General features: G+C 54.2%; 2 protein-coding genes across 2 annotated transcripts; one reads left to right on the top strand and one right to left on the bottom strand.

Moving 5' to 3' along the window:
* Positions 1-2,622: 2,622 nt before the first annotated feature.
* Positions 2,623-5,519, bottom strand: NCLIV_061680 (conserved hypothetical protein; the record flags this gene model as incomplete). The annotated part of the gene is made up of 5 exons (XM_003885720.1): positions 2,623-2,673; positions 3,464-3,732; positions 4,147-4,279; positions 4,706-5,032; positions 5,292-5,519. 5 exons carry the CDS (start codon positions 5,517-5,519, stop codon positions 2,623-2,625), a joined length of 1,008 nt encoding a protein of 335 aa, XP_003885769.1.
* Positions 5,520-11,260: 5,741 nt separating this feature from the next.
* NCLIV_061670 (Predicted P-loop ATPase fused to an acetyltransferase (ISS), related) lies at positions 11,261-20,631 on the top strand (the record flags this gene model as incomplete). The annotated part of the gene is made up of 13 exons (XM_003885719.1): positions 11,261-11,766; positions 12,466-13,051; positions 13,832-14,120; positions 14,611-14,870; positions 15,061-15,306; positions 15,883-16,017; positions 16,442-17,347; positions 17,615-17,824; positions 18,090-18,297; positions 18,644-18,735; positions 19,291-19,515; positions 19,960-20,038; positions 20,471-20,631. 13 exons carry the CDS (start codon positions 11,261-11,263, stop codon positions 20,629-20,631), a joined length of 3,903 nt encoding a protein of 1,300 aa, XP_003885768.1.

The following is a 20,631-nucleotide window of genomic DNA, read 5'->3' as shown; positions in this document are numbered from 1 at the left end:
CCGTCATGTTGTCGGGAGACGTGTCTTAAGAAGATTGGTGGCGCCTCGCGCTGCGACTGCGGCCTGCAGAGTGTCGTCGCCCGAGAGGCTGGTACTGGCGCTGCAGGTTGCTGGCGCGCGAGAGAGGACAGCCTTTCTTCTCGAAACTGTCTCTTCCTGCTGGGAGCAGCAGGCGCCGTCCGCTCTTTGTGTGTGACTGACTGTGTCTCTGCCCGTGCGCTCCTTTCAAAAGAGAAGGCCCCTTCTCAGACGCAGTTTCGCCCGCTTCCAGCGTCTGTGCCGTGTGTTTGTTCTGGTCTCGCGCCTGCGTCTCTCGGACAGTTGAAGGTGTGTGGTGTCGCGTCTTTCTTTTCTTCACACGTGCGAGTGTGAAGGGAGAGAAACCAGCATACGCATCTCCTGTCAGAGAGTGCAGCGGAGCCGGAACTGCGTTGCCTGGCGAAGACACTGCGTTGAGTAGAAGTGTCTCGAGGCGAATCTCAGCCCCTCCTTTCGAGGGACTCTCCACGGAGATATCGCGTCGCGGAGAATCGAGAGACAGGAAGGTACATCTGCAGCCCCATGTATGCGCATGTATCGCCCCTTCGCGCCCTGCTTTCGTTTCTGTGGCGACTTCGGAGTTGCTACACACGTCGGGTACCGCGTTCGAGCAAGCATGTCCAGGCCTGCAAGCGGTGAAGCGCCTGTGATGCCCCTGGAAAAAGAAAGTTCAAGATTCGTGGAGAAAAGAGGCTTCTTTGCACGTGTGCCGTGATGTGGCGTGTCGTCTAGCGGACGGTGGACACATGACGGGGCCGACACTACAGGGAGGTCGGCCCTCACTGAGAGAGGCGGGGCAGGAGCCTCTCTCACCGGATTTTTTTCAAAAATATCCTTGCCCATCTGGGTTGCTTTTTCGGGTGTCTTGCCCATGTCCTCGAGCTTTACGGCTGCAAAACAGAGGTCTAGGTGGGAGTGCGCAGAGGACAGTAACACGAAAGATGCAGGCAAAAACAGGTAAGTCAAACACCCGATAGTATTGTGTGCACACAGGCATGTAGACGTTTCGACGAAAGCGACTCGAAAGCCCTCCGGGGAGACTCCTTCCCGCGCCAACTTTCTTTCCCAGCAGCTTTTTCCCGACCATTCGAGGGATCGCGGTTCTGGCAGGAAAAGCCGTTTTAGTTGACCAAGAAAATCGCGTAGGATTGGAATCGAGCGGGATCTGTGGTCTTCAGGTTGGCGGGGTGTTTCACGCAAAGCAGAGAGGCCTGGCTCCTAGCTTTTCCCGTTTTTGTTTAGCAGCCTCAATGAAGGCAGCTTTTTCAAAACACTCGTATCTCCGCTTGACGATTGTACACTGACAGCGTGGTAAGGTTTTCCTTTGGTTCCGTGAGGACTTTCAGTTCCCATGAAACTGATGCATGACACAAGAAACGGTCTCAAAAGATTCAGCTGGCAGATTGTTGATAAAAAACGTCTTGAGCACATTCTCTTGATGTCAGGAGACGTCTTGAGAGTTTTCAGCGGCCTGTTTCTCGCCGATTTTCTGTCACCGCGGGGGCAAACGGTCGAGTCGCTGCCCACTGGGGAAAAGGCGGTTAGTTCCACGCGTAGGCGACGGCGGCGATCTTCGATGCTAGACTTTCACCAGTTCTGCGCAAATATATCTAGATATAAGTCTATTCACGAATTTATTTATAAATGGATTTCGTCAGGTCACGGTGTTTCGTTCAATGGGGCCGCTGTTCCACGTTTTGGCACAGTGCTGTCTCTCATCTACAGCCCTATACGCGCACAGAATATATATATATATATATATATATATATATGCAGGGGAAGAGGCGGAAACGTCACCACGCTTTAAGTGATACTCTAGCACTTGGCCTCGCTGGGGAGTGTAGAAGTCATGGCGCGTTTAGCTGAACGGAATTTTACGGATCCCTCCGAACGAGGTGGGCGCGGCTCCATGGTGACTCGCCCAAAGGTGAAAGTTTTGTGCAAGAACTCTCGGGTTCCTGGCTTTGGCCTTTCAGCCGAAAGAGTTTGGTTCTCGCGGGAGAATCGAGAGAGACGTCGGGGTTTTTGGGTGGGCTGAAGCGGAGTTGGTTCTAGCGAGGCTCTATTCAACGCGGAAACGCACACAGAGGCCGGGAGTGGGAAACGGACAAAAGATCAGGTCGCACCGAGAAGAAAATAGAGCCAGGAGAGAGGAGAGTGTCTTTGCAGAACGGAGAGACTGAGGTTAGAAACCGAGACAGGAAACGAAACAAGAACAGATATACAGGCAGTAGATACGGCATTGGACGATAGAGCGGAATTAAATGAGCATAAAACCAAAGAAGTAGGGTGCCAGAAAATGAGTCAACGCGAGAAATGGCTGCTATGGAACAAAGCCAACAAGTGGAGGAACGGAGAAGCATAACGATAAAACATGAAAACGCGGCAGAGGAAGCGAGAGCGCCTGCATGCAGCGAAGTGGCTGCAGCTCCGGTTTCCCTGTTTTTCGGAAACTGCAAGTACAGGCAGAGCTAATGCCAACTGAAATCAGCGGGACGACACATATTTTGAAAAGGAGGCGCAGCTGATAGAGCCTCTTCTTTTCAAAAGCCGGACCGAAAGCCACTTTCGTTTCCGTAGCGTTCATCCTTGGTTGCTGAGAAGAAACTGAACCCTATTCTTCAAATATTCTTCCTGAAAAGACACACGCGCATCCCAAAACGTGCGATTTGTTCATCCCAATTGAAATTTCAATGTCTGTGCGAATGTGCACAACAACACCTACCTACCGAGATGCATGTCTACGTATCTTATATATATATATATATATATATATATATATAGGATCAGCACGTGATCCGACGCTATATAAGGTGGAACGTGTAGAGAGTACGTGCTGACCACTATTCGGATGAAATACCACCAGCATTGCTTACCTCAAGATTCGCATTTTCCTGTTTTGATCGATGCTGCTGCTTTCTTCGTCGTCGAGAGTCAGCGTGAGATTTTATGCGTTTCGGGAAGACGCGAGGCTGCGACAAAAAGACAAGAAGTGTAGATTTGTACGCAACAACCTAGAGCTCTTCAGCTTCCTGACGGACCACCAGGCACTCGACGGTTCTCAGCAGATTCAGAGACAAAGACTTTCGCCTTGTCACGATGAAGCGCCTTTAGAAACACCCGAGAGGCAAACTTGAGACTACCCTCACAACCTGCAGGCGAGCTGTCCAACAGCACTTCCTGTTCGTGGCGGAGTTGTAAAGCTGCGCGGCGTTGTGGAGGAAGGTGAAATGCTCCGCGTGTACGAAACGAGTCCCACCAAAAACAGAGCTCGAAGAGTTCTCGGTTCTGCGTAACGATGGCCATCTAGTGAGCAGCCACACGAAACAAACTCGGAAAGGTGTGGATACTTTCGTTTCTTCAGGCAGGACGCGACCGTGGATTTAGATCTGGTCCTTCTCCATCGCTGCAGAGAAACGCTCACCGCGTTGGCTTCGCCTTCTTCATCAAAGACGAGGATTTCGTCCTCTGCAGCCGAGCTTTCGTCAGCCTCTCTGCTAATCTTCCGCTTCTTGCCTTCCGTCCTCTTGCTCTCGTCGTTCACATGTTTCTTGTTTGCTTCACTTGCACTCTGACTCGCCTCCTTCTTCTCAAACGTCTTTTCGTTTTCGATGCCGTTCAGCAAAGATTGCGATTCACCCACGCCAGCAGCGGCGAGACGCGCCTGGCGACGACGTTCCCGTTGACGCTTGCCTGGGAGAGACGAAGTCAGGGGAAAACGCATGCGCCGAAAAAGTGCAACAGGAACGAAACACTGAAACCAGAAAGAAGGGATAAACTGCTGAAGACATACGGGCAAAAAGAAGGCAACGCTTTTTGCGCATTGAGAGCGGGAAACCGAAAGCTAAACAACTTGGGCGCGAAGAAAAGCGAGTTGAGGAATACAGGGGAAGGCAAAACGCCAGAGTGCCCGAAACGTGTTGGATTTCAGTACCCTACGACATTTAAGGTTATTCCACATCGCCGACGTTCTAGGCGTAATGTTTGGAAGGTCTAAACCCGCAGTCCAACACGGCACACTCCCCCCAAAAAGGTTGTTTGTTTAAAGCTAGGCAACCCATTTTATACTGTGTAACATGGAGTCTCGCTTCAGTGTTAGTCGCTCACCTCGGCTGTAGGTTTTCAGTTTCTTTGGCAGCGACGGCTTCGCGGAAGAAGGCGGTTGACTGCCTTCTTCTCCTTCCTGGTTCTTCTTCTTTTGCCTCTCGAGCATTTGCACATAGGCGCGATTTTTCTCTTCCTGACGAATGGAAACACATACCACAGGCTTGGCGTCAGCTTAGAAGACGAGAGAAGAAAGTTATTCTCCAGTGGAAAGATCCCCTTTTCGGCCTCCAGTTTCTCGCTGGCATGCACTGCATACGATGTCGGAGGAGACCTCTAACACTACGTACATGCATATATACATATATATTCATATATATACATATATATACATATGCATATACATATATATATGCATTGATCTCTATGTATTGATATGTATTTTAGAAGGTGCGTGTACAGGTGCGTATGTACCTTTTATATATCGTATGTGTGAGGCACATCTATGCAAATAAATATATCCATGTACATGGAGACACATGCGCTTTCAGGCCTTTTTGTTCTTGCAGCTTTATCTCTCGAGCGCATGCGCATCGACCGCACGATTGTAAGCGGAACCTACTTTAAGTTTGACTTTCCGTGCGTCCTCCATCGCATACTCGACCATAAGCCTACGCCACATGCTCCGGCCGTGGCGTGGTCTCTCCTCGTCTTCTGTCTCTTCTCCCGCGTCCTTCTGCGCCGCCAAGTTCTCGGGCAAGAAATCGCGACTGGTGCAGCTGCCGAGAAAGTTCAACAGAATTTTTGCGACCTCCGCATGCGCGCAGTCCACGAAGGCAAATCCCAGCGAGCGCTTCTCCTTCGCTGTTGCCGAGCCGCTTTCTTTCCACGACAGGGGCAAGTATGGCGACGAGGCGCGTCGGCGCTCTTTGTCGCGAATGATCCGCACCTGGAAAACCACCGATTAGACGGAAAGGAGGAAACGTCCAAAGAACAGCACGGGAAGAACGAGGGCCGCGCAGGAGCCGCGAGGACACAAAGAACGAGAAAACACCGGACCCGTGACAGCGAGAAAAACACTCGCGACGCAGCTCCCTTTGTCAAGAGACACCGAGGTCTCCACGCGCGCGCCGCTGCGCGTCTCCTACGCCTCTTTGGATTCCGTGGCGATCTCGTGTTTCCGACTTTCTGCTCTCGCGTAGGCCTACCTTCACAATCGCTTGTTCTGCTAGTCTTCTCTGCTGCTTGGGATGAAGAAGCGAAAACTGCGTGACGCGTCGAGGCTTCAGTCCGGAGTCTTCCCCTTCTGCGTCGCTCGGCTTTGCGGTCCCCCGCCCCTCTCGTCGCTCTCTCGCATCTCTCTCGGCTTCTCTCTGAACCATGCGAGAGGACTCAAACTGCGCGAATTCGGCAGACTTGACGAGGAAATGCGACATCGTTTCGCGCAAGTCGTTCGCGCTCGCCGAAGTCGGCAAATTGCGGACGCTGAGCCCTGTCAAAAACACACAAAAAACGGAAAGACACGAGTGAGACAGAGAGAGGCGAGAGGGGGAGACAGCCGCCTGGCGCGTGGTTCAAAAAGACAGAGAGGTGGGAGCTCTCCATTGTCAGCTGCGCGCATTGTTTCGACAAGTGCACAAAGCAGCAGGAGATCGGGAAGGATGCGCCAAGGAATGCAAACGTAGGAGTGCAAGAAGGAAAGAGTGCGGCGCCAGGAAAGAGACAAACAACCCCTCAGCAGTGGGGCGGTTGTCAAGCAAGAGAAGGCGGGAGCTCGCCCGTGGAGAGGGGAGGATCTGGTGTCCTTGCTTTTCCGTGCGTTTCACGTGGGGCGTTCTCGTTGACTGAGGCCACCGCGAAGAGAAGAAGAAAAGAAAGAAGGAAAAAGACACTTTCAGTAAATGCATCTTTAAACCCCCTCTTTTTGTCTCGCTGTCCTCTGACTGTTCGTAGCTCGAAACACTAGAGATATGCCCAAAAGTGGTGTTGCCTCCGATTCCCCCCTGTTTGGGATTTATCATATGCATTTCGAACCGAATGTCCAGAATCCGAGTGTGCGTGCGGCTGGCAACCCAGCACCGACAACCAGAGACACACAAGTTCTAATCGATCGTTTAAAACGCTGTTTTTCCCGCACAGAAAGCCTGGCTTCGGCCGTTTTCTCGTTTTTTCACCTCTGCGTCCGCTCCTGCACGAGGATGGGGATCTACCAAAATCTATTTGAAGAGGCATCAGACGGTGGCGAATGAAGAGGCGAAGAGACACGGGGGAAACGCGAGACACAGCGAGGCAGAAAGAGGCGTCGAATCTGGAAAACACCCGCGTTTTGCTTTTCCACAGGACTTGATGCAGTTTGAGGTGTATCCGTGTAGATGCCCTCTGGCGTGTACGGTCGTGCTTACGGGTTGGATTCACAAAGTAGTTTGGATTTTTCATTTTCTCTTTCTTCTCTTGCCAGGCCTGGAGGCGCCTGCGCTGCTCCGGCGGGGGAAGCTCGTCGAACGCCGCACTCTTGGGCGAGATCATCCCCTCGAACGCGAGGTGAAGGCGCCTGCGCGACGCGCTGTCTTCCTTGCTGAAGAGAGAAGGAGATCGGAGCGGAAAGAGTCGCAGAAAAGGTATGCGCAGGACTGGGGAAGCGGAGAGCGCCAGGAAGACGACAGAGGAGAGGAAGAGCACGAGAGGATCCAGGGGCAAACGGAAACGAAACGCGAAGGGGAAGGAAATGGACAACGGCGAGAGAAGGGAAGACACAACACGGGGGGAGTGAGACATCAAAGCAGACGCAGGAAAAGAAGGCGCGTCGTGGGAACTCTCTTCAAGGGTCAGCGTCTTGAAGTGTCTTGTGGCGACTGAGTGTTTTTGGTGCGGTGAGGCGCACCGTCATGCGAAGAAATCGAAATGAAAGACGTACACAAAACTCAAATGCTCCCGAGACGTTCCCGCCCGAGAGTGTGACTGCATCCCTGAGGGACGCAAGGGACAACTTAAATCCGATTACCAGGAACATCGTTTTGTACAATTACATACAGATCTACAGAGGCCTCCAAGTACCCGTCCGTCCCTCTATATCCATCTCTTTTTTCGCACCCTTCTGTTTCACTTGGCCTCTCTATCTGTTTTAAATATAGGCACTGATGTATAGCAATATGCATACATACATCCACTTGTGGGGGTGCGTTTCTGCTTCTATCTCTCACTGTTGATCTACCTATCTATACGTATCCGTTCCTGTCTACACTTTATCTATTTAGACTTATTGGTGTCTATCTACACCGGTCTCTATCTGTTTTTGCTTCTCTACATAAAGGCGAATGCGGATAGACTGTCGGTTCCGTGTGCGTGGTTTGCGTTACCGGTTCCACTGGCCTTTCTGTCCCTTGAGTTTTTCGGCTTCTTCTCGAGCAAGGACAGGTCGGACGAGCAGTCTCTGACCGCGCAGAACAAAGGCCGTTTTCTTCCCCGCACAGAGATCCTGCTCCGTTTCGGTTTGCGCCTGGCGCGGCACTCCCAGCGCCTCGGCCGCAAACACAGACATGCCTCTGAGGGGGAGAGACGAGGCGGAGGCAGGGAGAACTCGGTTTTCGTCGTTTCCGCTCGCGCTCGCTGACGCGTTTTTCGCCGCACCCTTCTGGAGCGGCGAGGCCGCGCACGCCGCCAGCGCCCGCTCTGCCGACGCCTGCAAGAAGAAGGGAGAAAAAGAGAAGAAGATGAGAGGAAGATGAGAAGAAGAAGGGAGAAAAAGAGAAGAAGATGAGAGGAAGATGAGAGGAAGATGAGAAGAAGAAGGGAGAAAAAGAGAAGAAGATGAGAGGAAGATGAGAAGAAGATGGGAAGGGAGGCGAGAAGGGAGGCGAGAAGGGAGGCGAGAAGAGAGGCGAGAAGGTCGAGGCACAGAAGCGGGGGGGGAGAAGGGAAACAGGAAGAAAGAGACAGAGAAGAAGATGAAACGCACCGAGAAGATGTGGAGAAAGAGACGCGGGATGGCCAGATCACAAGAGGGAAATACAAAGAAGAATGCCGAGAAGGAGAAGGCAGCAAAGGCACAGGAGAGGAAGGCCAGGATGCAGGGAATGCGCGGAAGACAACGTGGAAAGCAAAAGGCGGCAGACGAGATATAGACGCGTTGTGGGAGGGAACGACAGAACGGAATTGGGAGGTAAGCAAACACGCCTTGACCCAGTAACGTTCAGCCGAGAGGACACAGAGTGAGAAGGACGATAGCATGAGAACAAGAGACGCATGTGCCCGTTCAAGAAAGAATAGAGGCGCGCCACAAAGAGCGCGAAACACGCCCCTAACGAGAGGAAGCAACCTATCACGCTATGCAAACCCCCCAAGCATCTCCCAACACTCAGGAGCATCTGCAGGCAGGAGGAACTCCACGCCTCCACAGACACACCCCACTGCATGCAGCTGTACATATGTACATATAAGATATATATAAGATATATATAAGATATATATAAGATATATATAAGATATATATATATATATATAAGATATATATAAGATATATATAAGATATATATATATAAGATATATATATATATATATATATATGCATTTGTATCTTGTTGGAGGGATTTGGATGTTTAGACTGACTTGTTCTTTGAAGATAACGAAGGCAGATCGAGTGATTCCTTTTCCATCTTTGTCCTGTTGTTCCGTAGATGCTCCCACGAGTTTGGTTGTCGCGACGGCGCCGAAAGATTGGAAGATGCTGTCCAGTTCCTCTTTCGAGGCATCCGGTGGGAGATTGGAGACAAAGACACTTCGTTTTCGCTCGGCTGCACGTTCTTCTTCAGTCTTTGGGGCTGCGTAGCCTTGCGGTCGCCTCGCAGGTGACGCCGTCGCGTTCCTCTCGCCTTTCCTTGGGTGGTGCCGACTCTGCGGCCGCGAAGCGGCGTTCGTGGGAGTTGAAGGATTGGTCTGCGCGTGCGGACCGTCCCCCTCGATCTTCCGCTTCTCTCTGTCTCTTCCTCGCTCGCGGGCGGGGTGCGGATCCGTTCCCTCTTTTCCGTCGCGCGAGGACGAGCGCGAATAACCTGAGGAAGAGGCGCGCGCCGCTGGAGAGGCCGCAGAGCCCTCTGGAGAGTTCAGCGCGGCGCCGCTGTCTCGGTGTTTTGCACTGAACAGCTTCCGACTGTGCTCGCGAGATGCCTGCAGACTTATCGCCTCCGGTCGATCCTTGCGGGAGCCTCCCGAGTTGGGCATTTTCCCTTTGGCCTTTCCAGGATTTCTCTGTCTCTCTTTCCGTGAAAACCCATGACGGTTTGCCTTAGCGTCTGCCTTCCCCGAAGGCGACGAAGCGGCGGACTTGGCGGTGAGGCTCTTCATTTCCAGTCGCGCGTAGCTGTTGTCTCTTTTCTGTTGTATTTGTTTTCTGTGGTCTTGAGGGAGAGGGAGAGAGGAGCGGAGATAGTTCGCTTCGCCTCCTCGCCCGCGACTCGTCCAACTGGAAAGGATCGAGCTTTCGCACTTGTTCGCGTTACATAACGTCGCGCGTTTCCACACAGAGAAGAAAACAAGAGAGAGACAGAAGAGAGAGACAGAAGAGAGAGACAGAAGAGAGAGACAGAAGAGAGAGACAGAAGAGAGAGACAGAAGAGAGAGACAGAAGAGAGAGACAGAAGAGAGAGACAGAAGAGAGAGACAGAAGAGAGAGATAGAAGAGAGAGACAGAAGAGAGAGACAGAAGAGAGAGACAGAAGAGAGAGACAGAGAAATAAGGTAGGGAAAGGAGGAGGAAAATGACGGGGATGAGAGAAATGGAGAGAGGCAAGGCTGAGGGCGGAGACACACGATGCACGCAGAGAAGAGGATACAGCGGAACAGACAGCAGAGAGACGGGAGACAAGGGAGAAGCGCAAAGACACGCCAAGGGGGGGGGAGAGGCAAAGGAAGAAAAGTTTGATGGAAGAGAGGGAAGAGACCGAAGAAATGACTCAGGAAAAAGCCGGAAAGCGCGACCGCGTAGAGAGCGGCTGCGGGCGAGACAGACCCTCGGGCGGTCCGTCGGCGAGATGGATGACGCGCGGAAGAAGAGAGGAAACCCGCGAAAAGAGCGAAGGAAAGAGAAGCGAGAAGGAACGGAAGAGAACAAAACGAAAGCGCTTTCCGACAAGCCAGTCTTGCGCGGAATCGTCGAGTTGGGAGGGGAGAAAAGAAGCGAATCCGCCAGACTCGCGTGGGGTGAGGACCCGCGCGCGTTCGGGACACTGAGGCGAGAGAAAAAACGGCAGAAGGAGACGGGAAAAAGCGACAAATCGAATCCTGAGATACAGAGAAAGACACGATTGCAGCGGGGCTTCCCCCCGACAGTCGAGAGACTCGCCTCGTTCCCGTGAGAAAAAACGAGCGCGCGCGCGCGCGAAAAGAAACAGCTTTGCGCAAATCCGCGGGTGAATCGATTCACCGCCCGTTTCCAAGCGGAGCCGTCTCGCTTTCCCTCAAATGCGAGATGGCGAGGTGAGATTCTCTGGAAATCTGAAAACACAAGATCTCCATTTTCCCATGTGCAGAGGCGGAGGAGAGAACACCATGCCCGTTTCTTCTGACCCACATTTCCAACACGTCGTGTATCATCTCCCCTAAAGAAACAGTGCGCTTTGCGACAAATCCCGCGTACTCATCTGTTGTGTCTCTTTCCTTCTTTTTGTTGCCTCTGTCTCTTCTCTCGCCGCTCTCTTCGCCCTCGTCTTCTCCGGGAATCTCTCTCGCTTTTCTTCGCCTCTCGTTTTTCTCGCTTTTCCCCCTCCCCGACGATCGAGCGATACGCGCGCGCGGCGTTTCGGTCGGCGCTGTCCTTTCCTCGACCGGCGGGTGTGTTCCCTGCGCGTCTGTGTTTCTGCGTTCTTCTCAGGAGGAGAAAGGCCGAGACGGGGCCCGCGGCCAGGTGGGAGGCGAGGGCGAGGAAGCGTTTCCTCTCTCGTGCCTTTGACAGATGCACTTCGTAAACCCTGTCAGTTCGCCGAGGAACAGCTGAAGTGTTTCGCCCTCTCGCGACGCCCCTTTCTTCTCTCTTCCGTATTCTTCCGCACCTCTGCAGTCGTTCTCTCCTCTTTGTCTTCGCCTCTTTCCCTTTTCTCTTCTCTTTCCTGGGTCTCGGGCCCCTGTTTTTGTTTTCCGGCTGTATCTTGAGGTCGACGCCTTCACTTTGCTTTTTCTGGGCAAGATGAGGAAGCGCGTGGATCCGCGCGTGCGGACGCTCGTGGAGAACTGCATCCACCTCGGCCAGCGTTCGTTCTTCGTCATCATCGGCGACAGGGGCTCTGAGCAAGTGGTCAATCTGCACTACCTCCTCCACCGCTACTTCCCCGCCCAGAAACCGTCCGTTTTGTGGTGTTACAAGAAGGACTTGGGCTTCTCTTCCCACCGTCGGAAGCGCGCGAAGCAGGTGAAGAAGAAGATCCAGCGCGGGCTGTATGACCCGAACATCGATGACCCCTTCGAGCTCTTCATGTCCTCCACGAACGTCCGGTTCTGCTACTACAAAGACACACACACGGTGCTCGGGTCCACGGTGGGCATGTGCATTCTCCAGGACTTCGAGGCCATCACCCCCAACATCCTCTGCCGAACTGTGGAAACCGTCCAGGGCGGAGGCATCATCTGCCTTCTGCTCCGCTCGTTCGCCTCCCTCCAGCAACTCTACGACCTCAGCATGGACATCCACGGCAGGTGAGAGATCGTGACAGAGAGAGGGAGAACCAGAGACAGAGAGAGAACAGATGCGAGAGAGGGAGACGAAGAGAAAGGGGGAGGACGAGGAAGAGAAAGAGAGGGAGAAGAAGAGAGAGATGTGGAACGGAAGGGAGAACACGAGAGAGAGGGCGAAAAAGAGCTGGCGAGATGGAGAACACACGAGGGAGAAAGCGAGGTCGAGCTCCATGAAAATCGGGAGATGGGCGGGAGGAAGGTGAGGAGGGAACGGGAGCTCATGTCGGGGAAGTGAAATGGAAAACACCAGACGGGGGAAGGAGAGGCTCTGCGGTTATTCGCAGTTCAAGGACACGTGTTGAAGCGCGCGAGGACGGGGAGGCAGCCTGTGCACCCTGAGCGAAAACGCGAGATCCCCCGGATTTGACCGTACACTCTCAAGGCCGGTAGAGAGAGGACACGGGGCCGTTTCGTGTTTTGTAACGGCTCTGTGTGTCGCCTTCAATCGAGCACGATGCACCGCTCCGCTCTTGATGCAGAGCTGGTGTCAGGGCTGAGTTTTGCCCGGTTTCAGTCGAGGCGTTTCGTGAAACGCTGCCTTCCTGAGCACTCCAGATCGTTCGTTTCTCTCTCTCTCTTTCTCTCTCTGTCTCGCCGAACCGCGTGTCTCGATCGACGCGTGTCTCGACCGACCCCTTCTCTTTCTCCGTGTCCTTTTAGATTCAAAACCGAGCGTTTCAGCCAAGTGAAGCCTCGCTTCAACGAGCGGTTCATCCTCTCCCTGGCCCGGTGTCGGAACTGCTTGATTGTCGACGACGAGTTGAACGTGCTGCCGCTCACGACCTTCTCCCAAACGCTGCGCCCGCTGAAAGGCTCCAAGAGCGAGACTGGTGACGAGTCTCCCAAGGGCGTCGCGGCCGATTCCGAAGCGCTCCTCGAGAAGAAGAAGATGAGCGAGGAGCTAGAGTGCCTGAAGCGCGACTTCAAGGAGACACCGCCCGTCGGGCCCCTAATCAACCTCTGTCTCTCGGTCGACCAGGCGAAGGCCGTGCTCGCCTTCCTCGACTGTCTCGCCTCGCAGGCGAGTGGCAAGTCGAAGGCAAACGGCGGCGCCTCAGAGCAGAACGGAGGCAAACTGGCGACGCAGCTCCACCAAACCTTTGCACTCACCGCCGCCAGAGGCCGAGGAAAAAGCGCCGCGCTAGGCATTGCCGTCGCGGCTGCCGTCGCCTACGACTACACAAACATCTTCGTCTCTGCACCATCGCCAGAAAACGTCAAGACACTCTTTGACTTCGTCATCAAAGTGAGACGCAGACAAGCAGGCGGCTTCGCGCCGTGCCCGCTTACGCCGCACCCACCTTCACGCATGACCGACGGCTCTGGAGACACACACCCCCTCAAACCACACACACTGTATATGTATGTATGTATGTATGTATGTATGTATGTATGTATGTATGTATGTGGGCGCCTGTGAACGTTCATCTGTGTAACCGTGTGCCTTTGTGTCGGTATATGTATATATGCTTTTGCGTTTGGACAGCCGGAAGCATTCCTGCATGGAGCGACTCCGTTGATGAGACTGCGTGCATGCATGCGTTTTCGGCATGCGGAGCTGGAGCCGCGTGCATGTGGGGTGCTTGTCGCGGTGGAGCGCGAAGGGAAGGGAGGCAAGCTGCCGTCCGGTCGTTTGCCACAGCGTTTGCCAAGGCGAAACGCGCTGTCTGGAGCCTGTGAAAGCCTGGGAAGTTGTGTTCTTCCCCGGCAGGGCCGGATGGGCTGCACACCTTGCCTAGTGTCCCTTCTCACTTTGCCGCAGTTGTCGTGCCGACTCACGAGGAGCACTTCCCGACAGAGACAGAGTTTTGACTCACGCGAAATTTTGCCGCCAGGGTGTCGCGCGGCCTCCGGAAGCCGTCTCTCTCGGGGTTCTCTGACTGCTCGCCTTCGTCCCCTTCTTTTTTCTTCGTCCTCGTCCTTAACTGCTTCGTCTGCCGTTTCGTTTTGTCGTTCTTGCCGTCTTTCCGTCTTCTCTCCAGCCTCTCCGCGCTCGTCTCCTCTTTTTTTGTCTGCGCCTTGTCAGGGTCTCGCCGCGCTCGGCCTCAAAGAACATCTCGACTTCAGCGTCACACGCGAGGACACCGGACTCGCGACAACGGCTCACGCCTCGCGCAGCAGCGGCGTCTCTCCGTCGGAAGGCAACTCGAGTCGCGGTGCCAGTCGGCTTATCACCGGAGTCGAAGTTCACAGAGGCCACAAACAAACTGTCACCTTCGTTACTCCCGACAAACGCGAAAGTCTCGCACATGCCGACTTGCTGGTGATTGACGAAGCCGCTTCCATTCCACTTCCCATTGTCAAGTCGCTCTTTGGTGAGAGGCGTCCCCGCTCGTGCGTCTCTTTCTCGCTTTCGCTGTCTCTCTCTCCCGGACACGCGTTTTACACGTTCTCGGCTCATCCATCTGTCTGCATGCGAGGATGTGCGTGCATCGGGGTGCATGCGGCACCGCGACGCGCTGCAGCAGTCGAGGGCCGAACGTTCACATGCATCGAAAAGGGACTTGCGGATGGCCGCGTTAACGCCGAAACCCTCTACGTCTCTGTGGGAGCATATCGACGTATGTAGGTGCTCACCGGCATCAGATCCTGTTCTATCTGTCTAGCTTTCTATCTGTGTGAATCTGTCTGCGTGCTGTGTATGTTTGAAGATGCATGCGTGCCGCATGCAGATGCATATCCTGTTCGCGGGACTCCAGTTCACTTTACACGAAACACAGTGGAATTCCAAAGTCTGCTCAGTAGAATGTCCTTCCTTTCCAGTTTACCCGCTCTCTCTCCCCTTTTTTCCGTACCTCTTTGTAGGGCCGTACGTCGTTCTTCTTTCCTCGACTGTCCACGGCTACGAGGGAACGGGGCGTGCACTCTCGCTCAAGCTTCTTCAAGATTTAAAACAAAACAAATTCTCCTCGTTGAGCAACAACCCAAAAGGTGGTTTCCTCGCCAGGAGTTTGAAACAGCTAACGCTCACCACTCCCATCCGCTATTCCATGGGAGACGGAGTGGAAGCTTGGCTCCACGACCTCCTCTGTCTCGGAGCAACTGAACCGCCGAAACTCTCTGAAGTGAGGCGGCTCCCTCTGTCACGACGCCCCTAGTCTCTCCCTCTCCTTGATCTCTCTTTCTACCAGTCCCTATCTTTTCCTGTCTTTGTCTCTGCCCCTCTCTCTGTGTGTCTCTCCTGGTTCGCTCTCGTTTGCCACTCTGGCGTTTGCGTTTCCTTTCGTGCGTTTTTGTCTTGTTTCGTCTGTGCAGGCTGCGCTGCCGCCAGCTTCCAAGTGCGACTTGTACTTGGTCGACCGGGATGCTCTCTTTTCGTACCACGACGCATCCGAGGCGTTCCTCCACAACCTTCTCTCGCTGTTTGTCTCTTCGCACTACAAAAACAGCCCCAACGATTTGATGTTGATGGCTGACGCTCCTGCACACCTCCTCTTTGCTCTTCTGCCTCCCGTTGACGAACAGACGGCGACCGTCCCCGATATCTACTGCGCGATTCAGGTAGGCGGGACATTTTCGGCAGGCAGATCGTGCAACACGGCTTTCTGGGAAACGAGGACACGAGCGAAAACCCATGAATCGAAACGGAGAAAGATAGCGTGCAGTGAGCTATGCTTCTGAAGAAAGCACAAAAAACACCTGTGAGCCGTCAGCACTGTTCACTTCCAGTTCCGTGCTTGGCCTCTGGAGATGTGCAGCGCTCCCGCGACCTGTCCAATCCTATATTTGCGTATCCTTTATATGCATGCATGTGTGCATATGTTGTGGGTATATGGAGTTGCGACTGTACGAGTATATATATATATATATATGAATATATGCGTATATATCTACATTGCTTTGCATGTGCATGGGCATATATATTTGGTGGACGTGGAATTACGCAAGACTATGAGCAAACACATGCACAGGTTTGTGCATATATATATATATATATATATACATACATCGGCCAGTAGATGAAAAGAGATGCGTCCACTCGCTTGCATCAATGTATGTATGTATATGTATGTATCTGTGTGTCTTCACGGCTGTGTGATGCTGTTTTGACGGCTGCGCGGCTCTGGAATTCTTCAGGTTTCGATCGAAGGACATCTGTCCAAACAAGCGATTCAGCAGGCTCTCGGGCGTGGTATGCGACCGTCCGGGGATCTCATCCCGTGGACGCTGGCACAACAGTTTGCCGATGAGGACTTTGGCGCCTTGACTGGAGTGAGAATAGAAAAAACATTTACAACACATTCAAACGAGTCTCTACACACGTTTTAAAGTGAATTGTTTCCAAAACACGAACCCCGGTCAGAGGCCTGCTCCAGCAGTCGTACATGCGATGAAACGTACGCTTCATAAATGCATGCATATCTATCTATCTATATAAATAAGCACATGAAAAGAAGCCTAGAGAGACAGCAGAATGTATTGGATATGCATGTATATATATATATATATATATATATATATATGTACATATGCTCAGCGGCTCGGAGAGGAGGGGGAGGACTCGAGAAACGAGGCCTGCTCCAGCGGATCGCGGCGTGAAGTCGGGAAGAGTTTTCTTCAGCGGCTGTTTACGCGTGGAACTGTTCGAAGCATTTCCCGAATTCGCGCTCTCTGACCCGCCGTTCTCTCTTTTCAGGCGCGAGTCGTCCGAATCGCCTGCCATCCCTCGCTGCAGCGGCTCGGGTACGGCACGGCTGCACTTCAGCAGCTGATGGACTTTTTCGAGATGAAAGGCGTGACCCTGAGCGACGAAGGCAAGAACGCGCTCTCGAGCTCCCGTCTCTCCGAACCGCAAGCACTCGCCGAAGACGAAGAGGAAGACGAAGAGGAGGAAGAGGAGGGAGATGAGGAGGAAGATGAGGAAGGAGATGAGGAGGAAGATGAGGAAGGAGAGGAAGAAGAGATGAAGGTGAAGGACGGCAAGGCAACGAAGGGGGACGAGAAGGCAAAGAGAGAGCGGAAAGATGCGTCTGTAGCTTCCGCTTCAGATTCGCCGTCGGAAGTCGCAAAAGTGTGGACGAAAAAGTCGTTAAGGCCGCGTCCAGCGCCTCCACTGCTCTCGCCCTGTCGCTCGACTCGCCCCGACTTCAGCATCGATTATTTCGGAGTGGCGTTTGGCCTCTCTGCTCCCTTGCTCCGCTTCTGGACGCGCCGGAGTTTCGTGCCCGTTTACATGCGGCAGACAGTCACAGACGTCACTGGCGAGTTCAGCTGCATCCTGCTGAGGCCTGCCGAAATCGAAGGCGGCCTGTGGAGCGCAAAAGAACGGAAAGGAGACTCGGGAGAAGCCGAGGCAGCGGTCGACGAGGAGAACCTGCGGAAGAAGAACCGATGGCAAGGCATCGAAACCGACCGACCTGCAAACGAGGCAAGGCATCACACAAAACGGGGGGGGGGGGGGGGGGGAGCGCAGGCATACACAGGCGTCGGGAAATCGAGAGCGCGGCAGACAACGCGAAAAGAAGCCGGACGAAGAGAAACAGGATGGCGGGGCCTGGGGCAGCCTGCCGGCAGAGAAGCCAGCAAGAAGTCCTCGCGCGGGGTTGGATTCGGAAGCGAAAGTTCCCGTTTTCCTCGGGTTCAGATCGACGTGACGTTCACGAATCCGGTCCGAGTGGGTACCCGTTCTTCGCGGCACTGCGATGCGTTCGTTCCGTAGCCTCTCCGAGGACCAGGCGTTTCGGTCTTCTGGCGCTCAAACCCTTCCTCGTGAGAGTCGTGTTTCGTTTGCCAGTCTCTTTTTTCCCGAAACGCGAACGTTTTAGATCGGAGGCGCCGCGTGAATGTGCACTGTCTGTTGTCTCTGCAGCTCGTAGGACGCCGCGGCGGCGCGTGGCTGTCAGCCTTTGCATGCGACTTCCGCGCGCGTTTCCTCCAGCTCCTCGGAGGCGCCTTCAGACGGCTGCCTTCTTCCCTCGCTCTTTGCCTGGTCACGTGCTCGTCTCGATCCCCGGACCACGCAGAGACTCCCGGAAGCTCCGGCGAAGGGGCGGTCTTCCCTCCGCTGTCTCTCGCAAATGTAAGTGTTTCAGAGCCGTCAAACATCACGGGGAGAAGAAGAAAAAGAACGGAGGAGAACAAGAGAAAGGGAGAGAAGAGGGAGGGAGAGAAGAGGGAGAGAGAAAAGGGAGGGAGAGAAGAGGGAGGGAGAGAAGAGGAAGGTTTCGGGACTCCGTGGCCTTCACGCTGGATGGCGTCTCCGCATGGACACAGGTAGCGGGACTCCGTGACTTGCGCGAATCGTTTTTTTGCAAGTCGGTCTGGGGCGTTGCTTTTCGTTTCAGCTGCCAAACTTTTTTTCCGGCCACGACCTCGGGCGTCTCCGCAAGTACGCGCAACAGCTCGCCGACTTGCCGCTGATTTTGGATCTCCTGCCCTCCCTCGCAAGTCTCTTCTTCAACGGCCGGTTCCCTCCACTCGCTGCCTCCTCAGTGAACCTCTCGCACCTCCAGCAAGTCGTCCTCCTCGCCGTCGGCCTTCAAAGGAAAACGCGTAGGAAGCAAACGAGGGAGGGGCCATGAGACAGAAGAGGGGGGACAGAAGAGGCCAAGGATCGCGAGAGAGAAGAGGAGCGGACAGGGGAGAGGCGAGGGAAGGGAGAGACGGAGTGAAAGAGGTTGTGGTTCGGGAGCGGCGCTGAAGGCGAGTCGCAGACCGGCGGAGAGTGCGGGCGTCCCAGAGGGCTGAAAGACGAAAAGTGGAAACAGCTGGTAGGAACGCGCAGACAGAAAGCGGGGACGATCAAAGACGAAAGAGAAGACGAGTCAAGGCAAACGCGGAAAAGGCCACGCCTGGGTGCTCGCCACGCAGGGAAAGCGTCTGTCTCTTGTTTATTCAGCCGACGACGTCTCGACCGAGTTCAACATCCCACCAAATCAGACCTTGGCACTCCTCAACAAGGCCGTTCATAAGTTTGTTGGATTCTTCCAGGTGTGCCTGAGCTCCTTCGGTTCCTCAATCTGCGTACTCGCTGTCTCTCTTCGCGGAACCTCGAGGAAGTGGAGCCTCGCGTGCGTGCGTCCCTCGCGGCGCTGGACGCCGAATCTCCGGGTTTTTCGTGGAACGCCCGTCGCTCGAATCCGTCTTGTGTCTCCTTCGCTCTCTCCTCTGTGTCGCCACACTCCTCCTTGGCTCTCACGCAACTCCCGTAGATCCGTTTGTCGACATGGCGGCGCGTGAGATCGAAAGCGCCGCTCTCTCGTGTCTGGGTGCGTCTCTCTCTTGACCGAGTGGGGCACTCGTTTTCGTCGTACAGCCTCCCTGTGTGTGTGGAGAGGCGCGTGAGGTGATTCGTAGTTTCAGGCGGTTCGTCCCTTTTTCCGCGCATACCGCTCCAACAACTCTTCTCTCGTGTGTCCCTCTCTCTCGCTCTCTAGGTCGATTCACGCCACCGCTCGTGCCGTCGCTAGTCTCGCGTTCGAACCTGCCTGGCCTCTCATGCCGCAGTCTTTCTCTGTGCAAAACCGCGCCTCTTTCTCTTTTCAGAAACTGCACGAAGCGCAAGTCGAAGAGGAAGTGGAGTCGCAGTGGGGGCTGCGCCCAGCAGCCTCCCGGCGGCTCGTCGTTGAGGGCGGCGGAGCACTCCTCGGGGAGTTGCCTGCGCAGAGCTTCGCTGAGGAGCTTGCAGAAGGCGCGAAGAAAGTGAAGCGGCAACAGAAGATCGAGCTGAAGAACCTCCTCGACGCTCTCGGCGGCGAAGAAGCCATGAAGGTAAGAAGCGGAGAGAGAAAGAGAACAGACCGCATTTCAGCGACTCCGAAACTCAGCGTAGTCCGCCCGTGGTGCGCGCTGTTCGGGCGGAAGCATCTGTCGAAAATCCGTCGCGTGGTCCTTCTTCTTTTCGTCGGGGAAAGAGAGCCGGAGCGAGCCGGCAGCGGCAAAAATCAAACCCTTTCCCCAGGCTCTTGGAAGCGCCTCGTTGTGGAGTTGTGTTGTCGATCTTCGCCCGTTTTTCGAGACTTCCTCCCAGACGCGCCCGCCCGTGATGAAGGCAGCTGGCGAGCGGAGGAGGATCTCGCGTCAAAGAGTTTTCGTTTTGTGAGAAAACGAGCGGTCTTAGGACGTTCACGTCACATCTGCTGGCCACGCTGCGAACGGCGAACCATTCCCTTTATCTCTTGCTGGGTTTGCGCCTCTCCCGCCTGTGCTTTTTAGGAACATTCGATGGACGCGTACAACGAAGAAGACTTCAACGCCGCAGTCGGCGCAGGCCGCGCCCTCCAAGGCAGTTCCGGTGAGTGTCTGATTTGGGTTTTTGGAAGAAACATCTCGAAGCAGGAGTCAGATGCAAACACACGCTTGCGAAGGAACAGAGGTGCGAAACGCAACCTGTTTGAGAGAGTGGTTTTCTGGAGAAAAATCCAGGACTGCTGCGCTGGTGGCGCTGGTGCTGGCTTCGTGCTTTCCATCTCGCCCCGGGTTTGGAGGGGTGCAACGCTTTCTAGGTTCATTCGTTCGAGATTTTGAAAGTGGGTTTTCGTTTTGGGCGTTTCTTGTCCCCTTTGCGGGTTTTCACTTCTGGCCGTGAGGCGCAAGGTCTGCCCATAGAAAAACCTGCGAGAAAAGCGTGATGTCCCGCGTTTTCGCTCCAAACCGTCCACTTACCCTCGCTCTTGTTTCACTCGGTTGTGGGCTTCGTTGTGCTTTGTGTTTCACGCTATCTCAGCGTCACGCGTCTTCTCGTTGAAGCGGAAGAACCCGAACAAGGGACAGAAAAGTGGCGCGCCCGGAGAGAAGGAAGGCGACGGAGGCGAGAAAAAGAAAAAGCCGAAACACGGCTTCGGGTCGAAAGACAAAAACAAGCACAAAGTCTATGCAAATCGATAA

This window comes from Neospora caninum, chromosome XII (assembly GCF_000208865.1).
Source record: "Neospora caninum Liverpool complete genome, chromosome XII".
Taxonomy (NCBI): Eukaryota; Apicomplexa; class Conoidasida; order Eucoccidiorida; family Sarcocystidae; genus Neospora; species Neospora caninum.
Note: the sequence above shows the minus strand (reverse complement) of the source record. Positions and strands in the feature narration are given on the sequence as shown.